Here is a 21,409-nt window from a genome sequence, read left to right on the forward strand (position 1 = left end):
TTAAATGGGAATTAGGGCTGGTCTTTTAAATTAACCTCAGGAAAGAAGGATTCAAATAATCAAGCATAGCAGACCTAAGTGTCTAGAAAATATCAGGGAGATTTTGTGGAAGCCGTTATGCCTTCTATACACTGACTTTAATTGCTTTGTGTTAGCACTTCTATTTGCTTTAATCTTTCCCTTGACTTCTGTTTACCTTCCCTTTCAGAGCACTGATAACTCCCCCTGTAAAGGCCTGGAAAACACACAGGACATTGAGTGGCTCTGGGAAAGAAATACCTCAGACAATCAGTTTTGAGCACGTTTCCCTTGCTGGTGCTGCCAGGTGACACAGTGACGTGTCCATGTCCCGTTAATTTCTCGACACGTGGGCCAAAGCTTCACATTTTCAGCAATGTTTCATATTTCATTAAAGCCCAGCTGGATCTGGGGGTGTTACACACAGCCTAGGGCAGGCAGGGCCTGTGTGACAGCGTGACACTGTGTGATACTGTGGGACACCGTGTGACACCTGGAGCCGTCTGACACATAAAATACAGGTATCTGGGCTGAAATCGTAGCTCCCTCTACGATAAATAGCGACAAAAACCTCTGGAGGATGATTAATCTAATCTGAAAACACGTGTGAGATAAGCAGAGCATTCCTCCAGAGGTGTAAGCTAAGCAGAGCATTTCTCCACTTGCATCTCCATTGACCACAGAGTCCAGAAAACTAGCTGCACATGTGACTTCTAGATGACCAAAGGCAGCTGAGCCATTTAGACAAAGACAAAGCCACTGATAAAGACATTCAGACAAAGATAAAGCCACTCTTTCTGCCATCTGAGGTGTGACACACTGTTGTGTGGTGGGTGCAAGGAGTTCTTACTGCAGAGCAGGGCTACAACGTCCCACTATGACAACACAAAACCAGAAAACTAATTTTAAGTGGTTATTTATGTCTTTATCTGCTGAAATCTCTGCGCTTTCTGGTAGCTAAAACACGCATTCCTCGACACAATCTGACACGGGAGCCAGGCCCGTACCGCACCATTATGGCGGCGGGGCAGGACTACAACTCCCAGCAAGCCGCGCGTTGCGTCACCGCACCATGAGGTTTCAGGCTCTCTGGCCGCAGAGCACGATGGGAGTTGTAGGCGGACTGCGGTGCGACTGTGTCCCTGCGCATGCGCGGCGGCGGCGGCGGACGCGGCGCGTGGCAGGAAGCGGAAGGGGGCGGCCGCGCTCGGAGCCTGACGTGTCCCTCCCTCCGCCGCTCGCTGCTGCTCCGCCGGCGCCGCCATGGGCAGTGAGTACCGGGGAGCCCCATGCCGGGCTCCCAGCGCGGCCTTGCGGCTCCCCTCTGGCCGGGGAAGCGCCGCTGCCGGGGTGGCAGCTGGTCGCGGGCAAGGAGCCCGGCGCTGTGTGCCCTGTGCCGAGCGCTGCTCCCGGCCCGGCCAGGCTGAGGGTGCCGGGGAGGGGCGGGCGGGATGTCACCGCGGGCATCGGGCATGAGCCGTGCGGGGACATTGGCAGAGGGAGCTGCATACTGTGTGTGCAGCCCGGAGTGATCCGATCAGTGGCAGTCTGCAGGGTTCCGTGCCTCGAGGAGAATCTGCTTGGAAAGCATCTCAGTCGTTTGGTGTATCGCTGTGGATGTTGGAGAGGCCCTTGCTTTGCTTTACATTGACTGTCTCGCACCAGTGTAACTTTTCGGGCACAATCGCGTGAAATTAACAAAGTATCCTTGGTGGGCTGGGCTTACAGCGTCACTGAGTTGCCGCTGCAGTTGCAGCCTGCTATGGAGGGGTGGAAAGGCAGCAGGAGTTTCAGTTCTGCACTGTTGTCCTCTTCTTAGTTCAAATCAGTCCAAAACACTGGTGCAGCCTTAGGTTTGTCTTAGCAGATTTGGAATTAATTTTTCTTCCGATTCAGAGCTCTGTGCTCATGGGAGAGCCTGTGACTTGGCGAGCCCCTTCATTATGTGCTTATTTTAAGACAGACTTGTGATCTAAGGATCTGTCTTTTTGGCTAGGAGGGGATCATGGCATGAGATGACCTGTAGACTAACTTGAATTAATGGTTATGAACAGTGTAGGAATTCTTAAGCTGTATGGCCCATAAGTAATATATATATACAATACCCAAGGCACTTTTTTCTCAAATATCAGGCTGGGGAGAAACTACCATGAAGTAAAAGTTCAAGGGTATGGATTATTCTATTTATTGTCATAAACTCATGTTTATGACAAGGGTTTTTTGGTGCTGTCAACCTACTTAGTGAAATGGGAAAAAGCTTGACTTTCTTTAATTCTGTTCCTAGTCCATACTGTACTCAAACCATACTAGCTGAATCTCTGTGTATTTAAAACAGATAAGAATTTAATAATACAAACCCCACCCCTCCAAACTAACCAACCAAAAATTTCCCAAAACTGGGACTTTTATTATATACAGTACCTGTCCAAATTGAGTTTGCTTGAGCTTTTGCCAGTGTTCGTTGTGTGTTCACTTTGTTTTTTAACTTATCTCCACACAGTAAAATTTCTTGAAGTGATCAAGCCCTTCTGTGTTATCTTGCCTGAAATTCAAAAGCCAGAACGGAAGGTAAGTTAATAAAATTTTCTTCTTAGGTTTGTATTTGTGTGATATAAAATGTTTCAAGCTTGCATTTGTGGGGTTTGGGGTTTCTTCCCTGTTGGGAGAATGGCAGTTTTAGTTTTTTCAGTGGAGTGCACGTGTGGTGCATCTCGTGTTGTGGATGTAGTTGTACAAGAATAAATGCAGTTGTGCAGATTTGGTTATGTCACAGCAGTGCATGCTGAAATGTTGAAGGCAGTAAAGATTGGAGTGTAAACTGCAGTAAGTTAAAACAGCAACTTGAAAATCTTTGCTTCATAAGGTCTAATCTAAGATTATTTGCTCAGATAAGCTGCTCTGTATTATTGTTTTTTTCTCGTTATAAGCTGTTTCTCATGAAAATGTAAGACTCATTTCTGTGAAGTACTAGAATTACCTTGCATTGGCATAAGCTTGTTTATTTGGATTAAATCTTGAATAAAGCTTTGTCATTTTCCTTGGTCTTATGTGGGATAAAAGGGATGAACAGTAAGTTATTTTCTTTAGGATGTTCTGTACTTTGTCCCTTCACAAGAAAATCAAGTGTGCTACTATGAAAGTTTGCCTGATGACTAGGTCTTCTTATCTTGACAGCTTTATCATCTCTTGTTGGTTTTTGGTTTTGTCTTTTTTCTCTTTAGATTCAATTTAAGGAAAAGGTACTATGGACAGCTATCACACTCTTCATCTTCTTAGTATGCTGCCAGGTATGTTTCCTTCCCTTGTTTTTAAGGAAGAGCTGAAATGTTTAAAGCATGTTATGAAGTCTCTAATTTAATCTCTTGGTTGGAAATGCAGATTCCTTTGTTTGGCATTATGTCATCAGACTCAGCAGATCCTTTCTACTGGATGAGAGTGATTTTGGCATCAAATAGAGGTATGTTCAGTCTTTCAGAAGGGCATTTTTTTTAGCTTGAATCAAAATTGTTTTGCACTTACATTGCACTCCATTTTAATGAAGATAAAAACTGAAATAGAGAGGGAAAAGTAATTTTTCAGTATTATGTGAAGTCATAAACCAATGTGTCATTGAGAAATGCACAACTTTCTGAACAAAATGATTTTATGGTTGACTGTGTGCAATTCATTATGGCTACAAAATTTGAGCGTTTTTTTCAGGGAAATGATTAGGGAAGAGACAGTTTGTAATCACTTGCATTGCTGCTGTTGCAATCTTCAAGGTCCGTGATTTGTGTTTCCAATCATATTCCTTGAGTGCTGTAGTTTCCTGGGTGACATCTTTGAGTCTGTCACACAGAAGATTGAAATGCGTAGTAGTTTATATAAATTTCTGTTTCTTGAGGAAGCTTTCTAATGCAGCTATGAATTAAGAATGGTAACAGTTCTCTGAATTCACTTTGTCATTCTATGTCATTAGGGCTATCAATTTATGTCATACTTTGTTTTATGCAGAGTAAATCTCTTCTTGATGGCAGAAGTCTTTTTCAGTGAACATACTGCTGAGGAGTCCTACATACCAAACTGACTTCTAACAAGCTTATGTTATCATTGATAGCTTTTAGATGCATGGAGATTTGGAGTTTTAGATCTTCTCCATTGTGCTGTAAAGGTTGATAAAAACTAACTTTGAACTTCACTGTTCTTCCTGTGTGTGGCAGGAACCCTGATGGAGCTGGGCATTTCACCCATTGTCACTTCAGGCCTCATCATGCAGCTCTTGGCAGGTGCTAAGATAATTGAAGTTGGTGACACCCCAAAGGACAGAGCTCTATTCAATGGAGCCCAGAAATGTGAGTAACAGCTCATGTTAAGCACTGGTGGTTTGGAGTGTCTCACCCTAACAGTGGAAAGTGTGAATTTACCATGGGATGAATGGTGGAATTGCAGGTGAGGGTTTCTGTCAGGGGTGTGTTGGTGTTCTGCTGCAGATACCTGTATTTCATCAGTCTCTTACTGACTGCTCTCTGCCTTGCTAGCTGTTTAGCAAGGTGTGAAAAGTATCAGTGCAGTTGGCATTGCTGCTGTAATCTCCCCAGGTAAGTGAAGCCATGTAGAGACTGTGGGGACTCAACTTTTGAACTGTGATGGTCAATGTTAATCTAAATATTTTATAGTGATTAATATGTTGGTTGTAGCTATTTATACCTTGCAGTTCCAAGCATGGTTCCTTCTCAGCAATAAGGGGTCTCTGTGGTCAGTTGATAATGACTTAAAAAAAAATTGTGTGTTTTGTAGCTATTTGGTGCTGTACACTACTACTGATCTGTGTACTGAAAAAAATAATAAATTGCTACAGTAATATCTTACACCCTCAGAGTTTTCATTATCTAAAGCAGTCTTTGGTAGCCAAACCCACTTGTTTCTAAATGTATTTGTTTCTGAAGTATCTGTGTATTTCTATTTTCAGTGCCAGATTTCAGACAACAAAGTTGACTTGCCCTTGAATTTAAACTTCCCAGGATTTACATGTTCCATCCCAAATGTTGTGGTTTAACCCCATCTGGCAACTAAGTATCACATGGGACACTTGTTTACTCTCCCTCCTGTGGGATGGGGAGGAGAATCAGAAAAAATACTAGAACTCGTGGGTTGAGATAAAAAGAGTTCAATAGCTGATACAAAGTAAAATATAATAATAACAATAACGACTGTCATGAAAAGGAGAGAGAGAAATAAAACCTAAGAGAAATAAGTGATGCACAATGCATTGCTCACCACGTGCTGACCGATGCCCAGCCAGTTCCTGAGCAGTGATCAGCCCCTCCTGGCCATCCCCTATAGTTAATGTGCTGAGCCTGACATTCCATGGTATGGAATATCTCTAGGGCCAGCTGTCCTGGCCATGCTCACTCCCTGCTTCTTGTGCACCTGCTGGCTGGCAGAGCAGGGGACACTGAGAAGTCCTTGACTTGAGGTAAGCATTGCTGAGCAACAGCTAAAATATCAGTGTGGTATCAGCATTATTCTCATGGAAAATCCAAACCACAGCACTGTACCAGCTACTACAAAGAAAATTAACTTTATCTCAGCTGAAACCAAGATTCTCTACAAATAAGTGATTTCTGTTTTTCTAATTGCCCACTGACATAAATATCCAGGACAAATACATACTTTTTTCTTTTTATTCTGTAGTGTTTGGAATGATCATTACCATTGGACAGTCTATTGTGTATGTAATGACTGGAATGTATGGAGACCCATCTGAGATGGGTGCTGGTATCTGCCTGCTTATCACAATCCAGGTAATTTCTAGTCTTCTCTACTTAATCTTCCCCTGAAAGGGTCAAAAAGTCAGCCTTATGGACAGGCTGTCCCACATCTGGAGAAAAAAGGCCCAAGTGTACCTGCTTCTTCATATATAGTCTAATCTTTTAATATATGTTATGTTATTTTTTTAACAAAATGAAAGAGACATGGAACTAACACTGTATTTATTTTTTACTGTAGCTTTTTGTTGCTGGTTTGATAGTTCTGCTCTTGGATGAGCTGCTCCAGAAAGGATATGGTCTTGGTTCTGGCATCTCTCTCTTCATTGCTACCAATATCTGTGAGACCATCGTGTGGAAAGCATTCAGCCCCACTACAGTGAACACAGGGCGAGGTAATATGGCACAAACTGTTTTCTTTACAAGTATTTTGTACAAAAAGACAACGTTTTTTTTTCTACTGAGTTAACTTAGTGCCAAATGCCGTTTCTAGCATCTTGGCTGTGTAGTAATGCAGCAAGTGCTGCTGTGCAAAGTGCAAGACAAAGCACTGAAGTTTGAAGGCAATCACAGCTCACCTAACTTGCTTTTTCTTTTCCTTCCCAAGGCATGGAATTCGAGGGAGCCATCATTGCTCTGTTCCATCTTCTGGCTACTCGCACAGACAAAGTCCGAGCTCTCCGTGAGGCCTTTTACCGGCAGAATCTTCCCAACCTCATGAATCTGATTGCCACCATCTTTGTCTTTGCCATTGTCATTTATTTCCAGGTCAGTTGGAATAACAAGGGAAGTTTGTATGGAAGTTGGTCTGTAATCTGCTTCCTTCTACAGGAAATGATATATTCACAAGATGCTTTGTTCAGTCTTCTGGAAACTTCAGATTTCTTCTGATGACTGAATCTTTAATGCCTTCTTGTGTGTGTGTGTTTAGACAACCCTGCAGGCTTGCAGACCCTTTGCAGAAGGTTTCTCATGGAGATCCCTCTGGGTAGAGTGTTTGTGCTTGCACAAAATGATTCCATGTTTCTTCTGGTGCTGTCAAGGCCTTGCACTTGCAATTTATGACCTCTGGTATGGGCTTATTTTCAAATGTAACAGGGGACTTTCTTTTGACAACTTTTCAGGGCTTCAGAGTGGATCTTCCTATCAAATCTGCTCGCTACCGGGGCCAGTACAACACCTACCCCATCAAGTTGTTCTATACTTCCAACATTCCCATTATTCTCCAGTCTGCCCTGGTGTCAAATCTGTATGTCATCTCCCAGATGCTTTCTGCCCGCTTCAGTGGCAACTTACTGGTCAGCCTGCTGGGCACCTGGTCTGTGAGTATTCCTTCTCATCTTGCATACATCTTTATAAGGGCACTGTTGAAACGTGGGTTTGAAGAGATGGTCTCTGAATATTATAGGTGGTCATGCACACTGAAACTCCTAAATTAGTAATTTCCTTAAATTACTGGTAGCATGAGAGCTGCTGTGATGAATGTCAATGTGTGTGCTGCTGCAGTAGTAAGGATGCAGTGACACAAAGGTGCTACAAACCCAGACTTGGCTTAATGGCTAAGAAATAGTGAGAAGGTTGGTGACTGACTGCTTGCTTCCTTCTTGCAGGACACATCATCTGGAGGCCCTGCTCGTGCTTATCCAGTTGGGGGACTCTGTTATTACCTGTCACCTCCAGAGTCCTTTTCCTCAGTGTTGGAAGACCCTGTACATGCAGTTGTTTATATTGTATTTATGTTGGGCTCCTGTGCTTTCTTCTCTAAGACATGGATTGAAGTCTCTGGCTCCTCTGCCAAAGATGTAAGTTTAAAACGACAAATTATGTAAGCTTACATGATGGAAACAGATGGGCTGTTGTAAGAATAAGGCAGACTTTTCTCTGAAGAAGCTGTTTTGCTGGTAATCTTGTTGGTAATATTCATTGTTTGTGTAAACAGGGACTATGTCTGTTTTGTGACTGGAGAAGATAAAGACTGAATGAGGATCATTTTCACCCTGTTTTCTATACTGGTCTTTCAAAACAATATCAAAACTTTAAAAAATGCTTTAATTGACTTTAGGAAGTTTAGAACATAGAAACACCTGATCAGTGTAAGAGCAGGAAAAGTAACAGGAGAGGTAGAAATTCTTACAGTGCCACATGTCAGGTGCACTGTATGCAAGGCGGTTGCCACTGAAAAATTTGCAGGTAAAGCTCTGACAGCCATTCCTGACACAGAGAGTTCTGAGCTTCTTTTGTGGGAATATTAACTAGAGGTTGTTATTTTTAACTTGAGAGCACTGATAATGGAGAATATAGTGCAGTGCATTAATGTACCTGAGCCTAGCTTCTCAAAAATTCCATTTGCTACAGGATATTTATCATTCAGGAGCTATATCATTCTGCATTTGGAATTGGAAAACAAGATGGAAAATATTTGTGGTGTATTTGTATTGTGTGGGTTTGGGTAGGAAATTAAGTTTGGCAGCCATATGGAATGGTTTCATCCATTCTTTGACAAATATGTAATTGCACGGTTACTGTAACAGTGTGAGCACTCTCTTGTTTTGGACTTGCATCTTGCTGCTTGTCAGGCATGCAGGGAGGCACTCACAGCCATGTTTAGTCAGGTTTTTATTTCAGAGTAAATCAACATATTGTTTTTAACACTTTAATATTTTTTCCTGGTACTAAGTAAAATTACTTTTAAGTAATTTTAAGTAAAAAGGTCAGAAATGAAAGTTGATAAATCATTACTTAAATGTTTACTCTGTAGTGGAAAACTGGCAGCTTAATCATCTGAAAGTGTGTTTTCTCAGTACATGAAGTCAGTGATGAGCACCCTCATGTTCCCCTACTAGAGTTTGTTACCCACAATTGTTAGTAAAGTGTTTGCAGGGCTCTGCTGTAAGCCTGTGCAACTGCAGAAATCCAGTTTAAGAATAATGTTCCAAGAAGGGATTCTAAGTCTAGTTTCTAGTGTGGCTGCACAAATAAATAGTTGGCTCGAATGAATGCAGGAGACTGAAATGGAGTGGGCACTTCATGGGATGGATTTGCAACTTCTCCCAAGCCCTCATCAGGAGAAGGGTAGGTGGCAAAGCATGGATTGAATTATGTATATGAGAGCTTACCAGTATCCAAATTTTCCTTTTCTCAATAGAGCTAGAATTATCCAAAAAGCTTTACATAATTGACAAGAAGAAAAGTGCCCCTGACTGTAGTTTGTTTGAGGTTAAAATAATGGCTATTTTTAGCTAAAATGAATACTATAAAAACCAATCCAAACCCCAGAATAATACAAAAACCACCCAACCCCACCACCATTTACTGCAGTGTCTTGCTTCTGTTTTCCCACAGTACTGCATTCCATGAACTTGGTAAATGGCACTAAACTTACTTGCTCCATTCCTTGCTTCAATACAGGTTGCCAAGCAATTGAAAGAACAGCAAATGGTAATGAGAGGCCACAGAGAAACTTCAATGGTACATGAACTCAACAGGTGAGCTACACATTCACTGGCTCTTCATGCAGAGTCTTATGGGCAAATGCATGGCAAAGTTTGCTTTGACTTCCATTTTCTGGATCCTAGAACACAGATACTCTCTCAGCTTCAATGTTACGTGCATGAGACATAGAACATTATCTCATTAATGGAAGACTTGTACAGTACAGCTTATTTTTGCCATGCATTTAAAGAATTTGCCTTAAATTCTGGACCTTTTCCTGTTATATTTTTTCATTTATATACTTTTCTCAGGGTGGTTAATAATGAGCATTTCAGTGTACTTTACTACTTCAAACTGACACACAAGTATTTTCTTGATGTAATTTTTCATGTGTTATTAGTCTTGAGTACTGTTTTCATGCAGACCTTGCTTCAAAAACAAAGTTTTTAGAAGCAATTACTTAAATCTCCTAGGTGCAGATGTAGGCAGGGATTGATTTCAAGTTTCAGGGTAGGACCTATGTACCCTTCATGCTATAGAAATGTTATTGTAACTTTGGATTTCAGTCATCTGATGTCATACAGATGACTTGAAGAGCCAGTAGCTGTAAGTTTAATATCTGTGCATAATTTAATGATAGACTGTAATACCTTCTCTTCTTAGTGTGGCTTTTTTTTTCCTCCAGTCAGGTTGAGCTTTTTGTTTCTTTACCCAGTGTTCTGGCATTATTGCATGTTCCTTACCTTGGATTGCAGAGCCATAAGAGAAGAGAGTATTCTGCCAGCAACTTTCTTGTTATTATCCTGAGCAACCTCTAATGGCCCCTTTTGTATTCTCATTTCATGTTTTCCAGGTACATCCCTACAGCTGCTGCCTTTGGTGGGCTCTGTATCGGCGCCCTGTCTGTGCTGGCAGACTTCCTTGGGGCAATTGGCTCTGGAACTGGAATTCTGCTTGCTGTCACCATCATTTATCAGTACTTTGAAATTTTTGTAAAGGAACAGAGTGAAGTTGGCAGTATGGGAGCTCTTCTTTTCTAAACCTAGCTTCTCATGGACCCAGGAAAGAGAGGAGGGACATTCTCAAAGTGTAGCCAGTCAGGTGAAAAGAAGTATCATAAACTTGATAGTGTCATTCTATAGAAACACATATTTTAATAATGTTTCCAAAGCACATTCCCTTATGTTCAAACTTTTCTAGCATACTGTTTGCATTTTATAAATTGATGAGGAAGATGTGCAAAAAAATTTTTTTAAGAAAATTGTTTTTTAATTATGTGTTAGGAGAGTCAGCTTTCTGACTTGGATTTAGTTCAATGACTCCTGAAAATTTTTTGAGCCCCTTTCACATTTAGTAACCTGAAGCCTTTACAGGTTTTAATTAATGTTCGTTAAATGAATATTTGGAAGGGATTTTCTTTTCCATTTAACTTGTTTCTGCAGTTCCTTTGCAGTGATGGTGAGAAAAATCTCTTCATCTGATGCTCAAGTTCCATAATTATGGTTGTAAGCACAAGAGATGTTTCATGTGTTTGGGGTTTTTGTTTTTTGTTGGTTTTTTTTTTCAGTATGGCAGATTTGAAAGGCAGTTGTTTCTTTTTACTAAGTGATATCTCTAAGTCCAAATGTTTTGTCTTGTAATTACTACACTAGACCTTGTCAGATGTTGAGTATTGGCTTGAGACTGTTGTCAAGTTTCTATATAAGAAAGGAATGTGTCCTTTCCCACCACCTCCTCCACAAGCAGAAAACTCAGGTAAATCTAGATTCTGCCAGAACCTGTGCCTAAGAGTTGCTACTTTGACACTTGGTCACACCAACTTTGTAAAACCTTCTAACGAGTTTTTATTGCCATTAGTGGCTGTACTTCTAGTTCTGATGCCGGCTGAAAGAAATGAGTGTTACAGCTGCTTAGATGCAAATCTGCTTGTGCTCTTTGCTAGAGCAAACTTCCTCTCCTTGATCATGAATTCTGATCTCATAGCAATCAGGATGTTATCTGCTTACTCATATCTACTGAATTTTGAGTCTCATTATCACAAAAGAGTGTGGAAAGAATGGATGTTACTTGTCTGTTTCTGTAGATCTAGATACGAGACCCTTGTCAGATAACTCCACTAAGGGGCTTATGTAGAAGGCTTTTCCATCCTATAATCTCATGGATTTGAGTGGTGTACATAGGAAAATACTCTTTCAGAAGGTATTGGGATTCCTTTTTTGAAGATCACACCTTCAAATTGGAGAGGTTACAGTAAAGGCTGTAATGGACCAGAATAAAAGTTAATTTTCCATTTTAATTTAGGTTGTCGGTACTAATCAGGTGCCTAGGACCAAATGCAAATATTTGTGTATGAGTCTTGTAAATACACTTTTGCTCACTCAGTATTGGACAACATGGAAACCAGAAGGATGAGTTATAATGCTGGAACTTTTCTTTGTGTTGCATCAACATGCCTTCTGTGCATTTTTGCATGTTGGGCAGACAGTATGTGAGTCACTGTTGCTGCTGGAGTGGTGAGACTCTGTTACACACCCAAGGAGCACAGATGACATCCAGAAGCCCTTGTTAATACCTTGAGCTCAGATACCAAACTCGTGGGAAATCTGCAAATGTGGAATGAGATGCACCTATCAATGAAAGTCAAAACGCCTGGTGTGAGGATCACGACTGGAAAAGGAATGAAAGAATTGGGATGAACTGTCCACAAAATGATCACTGTCAGCCATTCACTCTGATGTCATTCTACGTTCAATCATTTTTCTGTTTTTCATAAAGTACTAGTGCACCACAGCACAACTGTGATGTGAAATGGGGACAGCTAAAAGGTGGCATTAAAAGGAGAGGGAAGGGGTTCTGATACGATTCTGCTTTGGGGATTTTTTTTGGTTGTTTTTCCAAGAAGCCCAATACAAACTTTGTTTTGATAGAAAGGAGTCCGCTTCTGTGCATGCAGCTCTGGCTGGGCTGGAGCTGTACTTGTATTTTTGGTCATATCATCTGTTTGAACTGGTTGCAGTTTAGACAATTTACTCTTCGGTGTCTAAGCAGCACTTGTTCTGTGCATCTGTATTTTTGTTGTCTAGTGCTAAGTCTTTGTTATCAAACAGCTGTGTCCTCAAAGCAGGACCTGCTGGCCATACAGTGGATGTTCACAAAAAGAAATAATGCCTAAAAAATCTGCTTTATAATGAAATAAAGTACATCTTTGGAGCTAGCACTTGGCTTTTGGTGCTTGAATACTGACTGCTACAATGCTAACCCTTGTAGAAAAACATTACCCACCTACAAGACTGAGAAAGTGATGTCCTCAAAACAGATCAGTGTCAGTGTGAAATAAAGACAAATTGTACATGCTCCAAGGTCTCTCAATAGTGAGTTGCAAAATAACTGAACCTTGACCATTCCTCTGGGCTTTTCTTTTTTGAGTTGCAATTCTAAAGGTGCTGCACAAGTAACTAGGAGGCGAGTGGGGCAGTGATGATTCAGTTTAACAAAAACCGTTTCCATGAGAGATACAGTGGCAGTCTTTTTGTAGCATGATAATTGAAACAACAAAACTCAAAGCTGATGATATTCCCAATATTGTTTTGCCTTCTGAGTTTTTAAACTTAAGAGAGGATTTTGCCTTCCTCCTGAATAGAAATATCCCACTATTTGAAAGCAAATTTACTTAAAATACTGTTACTGAATGCAAGAAGTTCAGCCACAATTTTGGTTTTGTATGAAGTGATTCTAAAGAGCAGCCTGATTTCTCCCTCACTGTTTAATTTTTCACCAGGAAACTGGCATTAATAAACATTAATTGCTGTAGGAATAATTATGTCATCACACATAAGATCACAGAAGTAATTGAGGTCACTGTAGATGTGATGAGTTATGTGCAAGAGAGCTGGGTGAGACACCAACACCAGGGCAACATCTGAGATCCTTTCTGCTGGTTGTGTTTGTACAAAATTACTGACACAGCCTTTTCTTCGGCACTGCAGGTTTCACGTGAAAGCTTCTGTAGCATTTAATTGCTGGGTATTTGATTTTTGTCCTTTTTGTCATTATTCGTGAAGCCTTAAAAATTGTCTGGTTTATGCTAGTTCACTTATTCCTAGGGCCTGTTTCCATATAATTTTGGGATGGCAAACAAATGGTCTTTCTTTGCTAATTTATCAAACATGTTGTGGTTGGGCTTTTATATTTAAAAATAAATTAATTCCTTTTGGCTGCAACTCTGAAGGTTGTTGCTTGACTCTAAACATTTCCTGACTGTGCTCCCTTGATTTCTTCTGGGGATAACCCTGTCCCATTCTGTAAACAGACTGATTTGTGGAATAGGTTTCTCAGCCAGCTTTTGGTGAAGGAGGAAGCTGAGTAGCCCAGTAACTGCTCTCCCTAGTTGTCCTCTTGCAGCAAGCAATAACAAGCTTTAGGAGCTCCTCAGTTTCCCCCCAGCCTCGGCAGAGCCCAGCCCAGGAGCCTCTGCCCGCCGGGTGGCAATGTTACCCTGCGAGTCAAGCAGCAGGGAAAGGAGGATTCAATCTCTTCCAAATGCTCTCCTTTCTTTTCCTTCGCTGCTGTGCCGATGAGCATCATACAATGTAAAAAGTTCAGGCACATATTTATTTGTGCTTCCTAGAACTGGGGCCAGGATTGAGGTTGTTTTAAGCTGAAAGGCTGAAAATAGTCTTTTAGGGAGTTTATAGTACTGATAGTGTTTTCTAATGTATTTCAAACATGCTGGGTGTCAAGGGGCAGTTGCTGTAACAGCCTCTTCATCTGCCACTTAAGCCCAGACTGAGACAGTCTATGGGATTGGAAAGAAGACAAAAAAAGAAGCATTTAAAACCGAAATCAATATTCTGAGCTGGGGACCTAATTAGCCAGCTAGACTTTAAGCTGCTGGTTTATAATATGCTCCTGGATGGATCTGCTAAAATTGAAACTCTTCTGTGGGCCAGGTTCTAGCAATCCTCTGGCCATTGCCAGCATGGTTCCAGCCAAGCTGGCAGCGCTTGGCAGAAAGGAAATACCCTGACAATTGGCACCTCCTCTGGCAGCTGTGTCACAGGGGCTGGAGACTGAGGGAGCACAGACATGATACACTTTGTCATCGCAGAGGGGGCTGTCAAGGTCAGAGATGAGATGCTGGCTCTGAGATATTTCTTGCTGGAGAACAAGAAGACTGGGCCAATTTTTTAGAAATAGGAATACCTGGGAGCTTAAAACAGAGGGAGCAAATAGAACAGTAAGGACACACATTTTTTAAGAAGCTGTTTCAGGCATCTTTATATTGCTTTGAAGAAAATCAGGATACATGGCACATATATAAAATCCCATATTCCCCTTCTTAGATATTAAGGCTAACGTGGATGGTTCCAAAAATGGTGTGAGCACTGCTGGCGAATATTAGCTATCTGAAATCTCAGATGAGTATTATCCACTTTAATCTTCAGCGTGTCTGAAGCTCTCTGATGTTCTTACAGCTCTGATGTGTCTCTTCTTTATACCTGTGGTGTGAAGATTTATAAAAGAAAAATGCAACTCCAGACATTTGGGAACAGGGAACAGTGAGCAGAACATTTTGCCTGATTAACTTCACTATATAAGTGTGATTATTATTTTTGTTTAAATAGCTTTATCTTTTGGCAATGCAAGAATAGGGAATGGTTGTTTCTGCTGGATTCCACGGGGCTGCAGAACTGTGCCTAGGGCAGGTAGAGCAAGGGCTCCCCATGACCACAAATGGGGTCATTTACACAATGATTTGGGATTGCAGAGCTCAGCTGCACAGAGTAACTGGTGGGTGTGTGGTGAGAGGCCATGAAGGAATTGTGGGAAGAAGCAGTGCAGGGGCCAAGTCAGTGAGGGGATGTGTCCTTGTGAAGCTGGGATGTGGTGGTACAATGTGCCCATTCCTAAAATCAGTGTATCTGAAAATGCTCTGGAGCTCCAGGATTTTGAAGACTGCTGACAACAAATTGTGAGTGTGTGCTGTGGCTGGGGATGGTGATTAAAATGCAGAGGGGTAGCTGCCTGCTGGATCTCCCCTGCAAGACAAGCCCAGAATACCTGTGTGCTATAGAAATCAATGATTTGTTTAACCTTGGTATCCCAGCCTGACCTCATGTTTCCTTTGCACTGTACAAAGTTCTCTTTGTGTTCTGCAGATGTCGAAACTTGTAAGATAGGAAAGTGTGTTTGTTAAAATAATTCCTTTTCTAAGCACTTTTATCTTGGATGTTTGAGGATAAAGCTTGAACTGTTGATTTTTAAGTTATTAGAAGAGCATTTTTTTAACCTGTCCCCCTTGCTTTGAGTGACTCTTGAAAGGGAGAGAGATTTATTGGGGAGGACACGTTAATTTTCCTAAGTAGGTAGAAAAGAGCTGCCTCTTATCTCAGTGCTTCCCATTCCTTAAGCAGGGCAGGCTGGTGGAAACAAGCCAACATTTGGGATAAGACTTATCTAATTTAGTGATGGAACACAGCAGCACAAGCCAGGGAGTCTGACACTACTTTCTGCAACTGAGGTACATCAAAGTCATTTTTATTTAGGTTTAAACACAGGTATCCACCTTTTTGTAGTGGATAGCTGGAAGCTCCCGTGATCCTTTGAACTGGGATGGTGACAGGGACATCTCATGTGAAAAGAGCTCTAGTTGCAGAGCAAATAGACTAGAAGTGTTCCCATTTTTGTGAGGTGGGTTCTCATCTGTCACTTGTATTGCAGGAGTTGTTTGTTCTGCATGTGAGCTCTCATTTTTGTGGGTATTGGCTGTAGTCACATTATCATGGAGATTTTGGAGCTCCAAAGATTGTACATTCTGAATAAAACCCCCATCTCTAACCAAAAAAAACAACCCTGCAGAGCAGGAGAGGGACTGTCCCCAGAAGTGTTAACTCTGTAGTGACTGAAATGCAGATCCAAACTGCACACATACATGTATATAAAGTAGATGTCTAAAACAATTGTCTTTTAACAATTAATTAATGAAGTAATACACTTAATTCTGTCCTTAATCCCAAAATCAGTGTGTGAGCAGTGAGCTCATACCTGTAGGAGAATGGGGGTCAGAGAATGGAGTGGTCCATGTGCCATTATGGTCATGCAGACTTGCAGATACATCGCAGTCTTGATATTATTTCAGCCATGTAGAATATCTCTACTTCTCCAGAGAGTATTTCCTTTATGCATAATCCATTAAATGATGATCAGAGCTCTGAGTGCCTGCAATTCATCAACTTTAACACTTTACCTTTACTATAAGAGGAGACAAAACCATTTCTCTATGGTTTTGGTTGTTCAACATAATAGCTATAAAATCGACTCAAATCTAGACCTTTTACCTAAGCAGAGGTGACAGATTGATACTTTTGGGGTTCTGAAAGGTGTTATTGGAGACATAATGAAATTGGCTGAAGGTGGTTACGTTGCTGCAGCTCAGGGAGTTCTGTGAGAGCATAACGAAGCAGCATCCTCTAGCCCTCAGGAAAAAAGGATTTTTATGTAGCCCAGGCTCCAGCCAGCATCTTGAAAGACCTGAGCAAAACCTGCCATCCTATGTTCTTGGATTCCACAGGTGGGTCTGTACTGGGAGGTTCTTGCACAAAACAGGTATTTCTCATGTCAGAGCTTCAGTGCTTCTGTGGAAGTTACCCTCAGACTGTGCAAATCTCACATTTCCCACAATAATGTGCTGCTGCAAATGTAAGCACATCGAGGAGCTCTCTGTTCCCCAGCCTGGAGCCCCCTCAGCAGGTACCTCTGTCATCTGAAAAGATGCTGTTTAGTTCCATTACCCTGCAGAGCCATTACTGCAGCAATAATGTGCAGCTTTGCCTTTCTCTTGTAAATCCTCTGGCAGGAGTATGATGTGGGTCTTGCCAAATACAGCTGTAAGTGGTAGGGAGAGCCAAGGGGTTTGAGGAGCAGGAAGAATGCCCAGAGAGGTGGGCAGCAGAGACCAGAGATTGCCTTTTCCCCTGTGCATCAGAGCTTTGTGCACACACAGTCTGCTGGAAGGCACAAGAACCTTGTGCCCTTGGCTGCCAAGTCAGATGGGGCACAGGAGCTTTGCCACCTTGCCCAACATGACCTTTCAAAGGGTGTGAGATGAGCTTCACACAGTTTGTTTTCATCTTACAACAACAGCAAGAGCACTTGTCCATGTAAAACTGTTTTGCTATATTTCTGTCTAAAAGGCTTAGCAATCCCTGGTTGTAATTTTTTTATTTTCTTGCTTATTCCTCTATATGTGTTCTGTTGGTCTTTAAATGCCATTTGATGAGTGCTTTCCTCCTGTCCCAGCATGGGTGGGGTGGGATCACCCTGCTCTGATTCTGTGTGAGGGAAGGTGGCTGGTGCTTCTGAAGACAAGTGATGATCTGTGTGGCTAGTCCTGGCAAGATCCTGCCTTCTGGATTGGACAAAGCAAATTCATCCTCTGAAAAAATCTATCCAGAGGGACAGGACCCTTTAGGAATATATAGTTATCAGTCTCTGCAATCTGAGGTGCCTATCACCTGTACCCAAGTTGTACAATACAGATGTCCAGAGGGGCTGGAGCCATTCAATAAAGCTGCTGCAATAGTTCTTTACATTAATACTGAGTTTGAACACATCACTCCTGCGGTCACTGCTCTGGAAAACCACGTGCAGCTCTCAGACCTGGAGAGAACTGGGATGATAAAAGCACAGACAGGCTGGAGCAGGGCTGAGGATCCTGACACTCCCCACTTGGGACCCAGCAGAGGTGGTGCTGGGGAATTGTCTTTGGCCCCTGTGGCAGCATTTGGCTTGCTTGTTCCCGGTATTTACCTACATATATTTTGGATTGTTGCAGCTCCTATTGTTTGTGATAAAGGCTTGGACAAAAGGTCTATTGATCAGGCGGTCCTGGCCATCCATCTCTGTCTGCCTCTCCAGACAGCCGGGCTGTGGTGGCAGTGATGCTGCTGAGCCACTGCTCTGCATCAGGCTGGCACAGAGCTGTGCTCCCTGGGAGGGAAAAAGGTGTGATGGCACAGCAGATCCCTTTGCCTTTCTCACCACACACACGAGAATCACTGTGTGAATACAGAGTGATCTGTGATGAGCTCTGAGCCAGGTTCAAAGCTAGCACTGATCTTGCTCCCAGGGTCTGGTTTAGTAAGGAACAGTCTGCCAGGTTTGAATGCTCGTGACATTCAAGCCTTGCATAGGAGAGAGATTGTCACAGACAAAGGTGCTGAATTTTATAAAAAAAAATTTCAAAAATGAAGTCAGCTATTGAGTGGAGAAAATCTTGTGACTGGAGGAAAACCCCTGGGTTTCTTAGGAAAAGGGAAATATTTCCTGTAGTTATTGTTTGAGCTAAACTTTGTCTGCTTGTCTAATAATGAAAAATGGTGTTTGGTGTAATTAGATAACATACAGAAAATAGTCATATTTCTAGAATACTTGTTATTTCTTTTACTGTGTCACAGTCAAAATACAGCCCATGTTAGGAATGAAATTGCATTTCATGCAGAGATTCTTGCACTGACAGAGAAATTAAATACTTTTATTCCTAAAATAGAAGAGCATAAGATATTAAAAATAAGAAGCATCAATATTGCTAATGTGTATACAGAAAAGGAGGTTATATCTTGTGGCTCTGAAGTGGAACTTAAATCCAGACATAATAATGCAGATACATAAAAACTTCTGTTTTGAAGAACTAGCTGGGGGGAAAAAGGATGTGAGATTTCAATATAGATTCTTTTTAATGTAGTTAACAGAGTACAATATTAAGGACTGACAGTAAAGTTGGCCAGCAATAAATGGGAGTTATAGTTACCTGTTTTAACATGTAATAACTCAAACTGAAGTACTTATTCATTCTGTAGGAAGCTTTGTTTTTTCAAGCAGCAGAGTACAGAACTAACATAATCACTTCAAAAATGCATATATTTTTATACATATATTTATGTTGAGCCTTATGTTTCTGACTCCTGTTGGGAAGATGGGCATGGGTGTCACCTGGCTGGACCCAGGGCTCAGCACTGCCATGGTGCTGCAGGAGTGGCAGCTGTGCTGGCTCTGGGGAGCTTTACGAGCCCGGGTGATGCCTGCAGGGTGCTGCAGCCATGGGATGATGCCAAGGTGATGCTGCTGCCAAGACAGAGCTCAGGGCACAGGGACAGGCCGGAGCTGAGCAGGGCAGAGAGGGGACAGGAGCCCCAGTGTCCCTGGGATCTCTGGCTCTGCCGCTTGCCGGGCTGGCTGGTGAGAAGAGCTGAAGTGTGGAAGTCATTAACTTCCCCCAGATGGAAAATTGTCCTGTGCTTCCCCTCCAAAGGGAGCCTGCGGTGGCTTCCTCCGCCTGCCGCGGTGGCCCTGGCCGCTGCCGCTCGGCGACCTTGTGGCTGCTCCCTGCTGTCCCCTCCTGTCACCCCTCGTTTGCCGTCGCTCACATCAGCGCGGAGTCCCCGCGGCTCATCCCCGAGCTGTGTCCGGCGGGATGAAGGAGCGCTGGGACAATGGCACATTGTGCCGGGGCTGTGCGCCCTGCCTGGGAGCGAGCCTGTCCCACAGCCCAGCCCCGTGTCCCCACAGCCCAGCCCCGTGTCCCCACAGCCCCCTGTCCCCACAGCCCCGTGTCCCCACAGCCCCGTGTCCCCACAGCCCAGCCCCGTGTCCCCACAGCTGGCACTGCAGTGCTCGGTGACCTGGCATTGATGCTGCACATGAGCTGTCGGAGACAAGTTGGGTGGGAGTGAATCATGCCAGATTTTGGCTGCTGAGATAAATGAGAGGAACTGAGCGTTTTGAGCAAAAATGGGATAAAGGGGGTGCAGGATTTGAGGTCCCCCAAGCACACAAATTTGGAAAGTATGTGGCTGTGAAGGTGTCTTTAACATGAATTGAATACATTATTTGATTCGGGACTTGAGGTAAAGCCTCATCCTGGGGTTTTGGTGGATTTGCTTCTCTACTCAACACTTTTTGGTTGGATGGTTTGGGGTATCTGTTTGTTTGTTTGTTTTTCTTTCTTTCTCTCTCTCTCGCTCTCTCTCTCTCCTCTCTCTGTCTCTTTCTCCCTCTCTCTTTTTTTTCACTGGCATTAGCTTTCTGGGAAGAAGGTTACCAGAGAGCCTGCTGCATTTCCCAGGAGGCTCTCTCTTTCTCTTGCTTTCTCCATTTCACTTCTCTACTCTTCCTCTGTCTCTTTCCCTTCTCTTGTGGTGCATAACCTTCCTTGAAACATCCCATCTCACTTGTGCTTCTCCTCTTGCTTTCTTTGGGATTGTATCTGCTGTACAGACGGTTTATTCCTCCCCTCTGGTTGTGCTTTCTCTTGCCTTTTTTAGCATATTTCTGCCTTTCTCTTTGGGGTTTTTTTTTCCCTTCATTCTCTATATTTTCCTCCTTCCTCACACTTTGGTCTCCTGTTTCGGGGAGTTTTATTTTCCATTCTCTCTTTCCTGGTACCCCTCAGGTTTGCCATCCTGGGCTCCTTGTTTATCAGCCCTTTCCCTCAGTCCTTTCTGTCCTCTCCTTGGTGTCTCAACAGGCAATAGAAATAACCTGAAATCCCACAAACAGGCCAGAGCTGCTGTCCAGAGTGATGGGTAAATAGGGTGGTGCTGGGCTGTGAGGGCTGTGTTGGGAACTTTGTACACTCTAAGCAGCCACATATGATGTGTTCTTCATATCACCCCCACAAATGCAGATTTTATCTGTGTGAGGTCTTTGGAAATGACATCTACCTTGCCAGCTACCCCTCTCACTGGCAGAGGAAAGGTGATGTCTCCTGATCAGCCTGGCCTTCCAGTTTGGAAAAGGTGATGCTGAGCCCTGCCCACGCTTGGTGAAAGGAAAGTGGGTTTGTTTTGTTAGGCAATCTGCACCTTGTCCCATGATGCAGTCAAGCCTTGTCACCCAAGAAATGGTGGAATTGATCAGCTCAGATGGGAAACTTGCCTCAGAGGCAGAGATGGTGCAGTGAATGATTTATCTGAGGGTGGTCTGGATGTGGATGATAATCCCATACAGGAGAGAGACTCCTGTGCTGAGAGGTGCTGTGGGTAAGCTGTGACCCAACCTCACACCTCCACACTTCATGCTTTTGCTTGTCGTGGGATGAGCCTGAAGAAACCCCACTCCTGACCATTCAAGCCCACTCTCAGTGGTTCAGGAATATTCCATACTTTCTTTTTCAGGCTGTGTGTTTTCCCAGACTTTTCCAGAGTGCGTAGCAT

General features: G+C 42.8%; 1 protein-coding gene across 1 annotated transcript; it reads left to right on the top strand.

Annotated features, from left to right (window-relative positions):
* The first annotated feature begins 1,166 nt into the window (after positions 1 to 1,166).
* Positions 1,167 to 12,411, top strand: SEC61A1 (SEC61 translocon subunit alpha 1). The gene is made up of 12 exons (XM_085072605.1): positions 1,167 to 1,288; positions 2,519 to 2,586; positions 3,240 to 3,305; positions 3,397 to 3,475; positions 4,218 to 4,349; positions 5,692 to 5,801; positions 6,007 to 6,160; positions 6,373 to 6,533; positions 6,890 to 7,087; positions 7,376 to 7,567; positions 9,174 to 9,250; positions 10,051 to 12,411. The coding sequence occupies exons 1-12, from the start codon at positions 1,282 to 1,284 to the stop codon at positions 10,235 to 10,237; spliced, it is 1,431 nt and encodes a 476-aa protein (XP_084928731.1). The 5' UTR covers positions 1,167 to 1,281; the 3' UTR covers positions 10,238 to 12,411.
* The last annotated feature ends 8,998 nt before the right edge of the window (positions 12,412 to 21,409 follow it).

This window comes from Lichenostomus cassidix, chromosome 12 (assembly GCF_008360975.1).
Source record: "Lichenostomus cassidix isolate B80296 chromosome 12, HeHo_3.0, whole genome shotgun sequence".
Classification (NCBI taxonomy): domain Eukaryota; kingdom Metazoa; phylum Chordata; class Aves; order Passeriformes; family Meliphagidae; genus Lichenostomus; species Lichenostomus cassidix.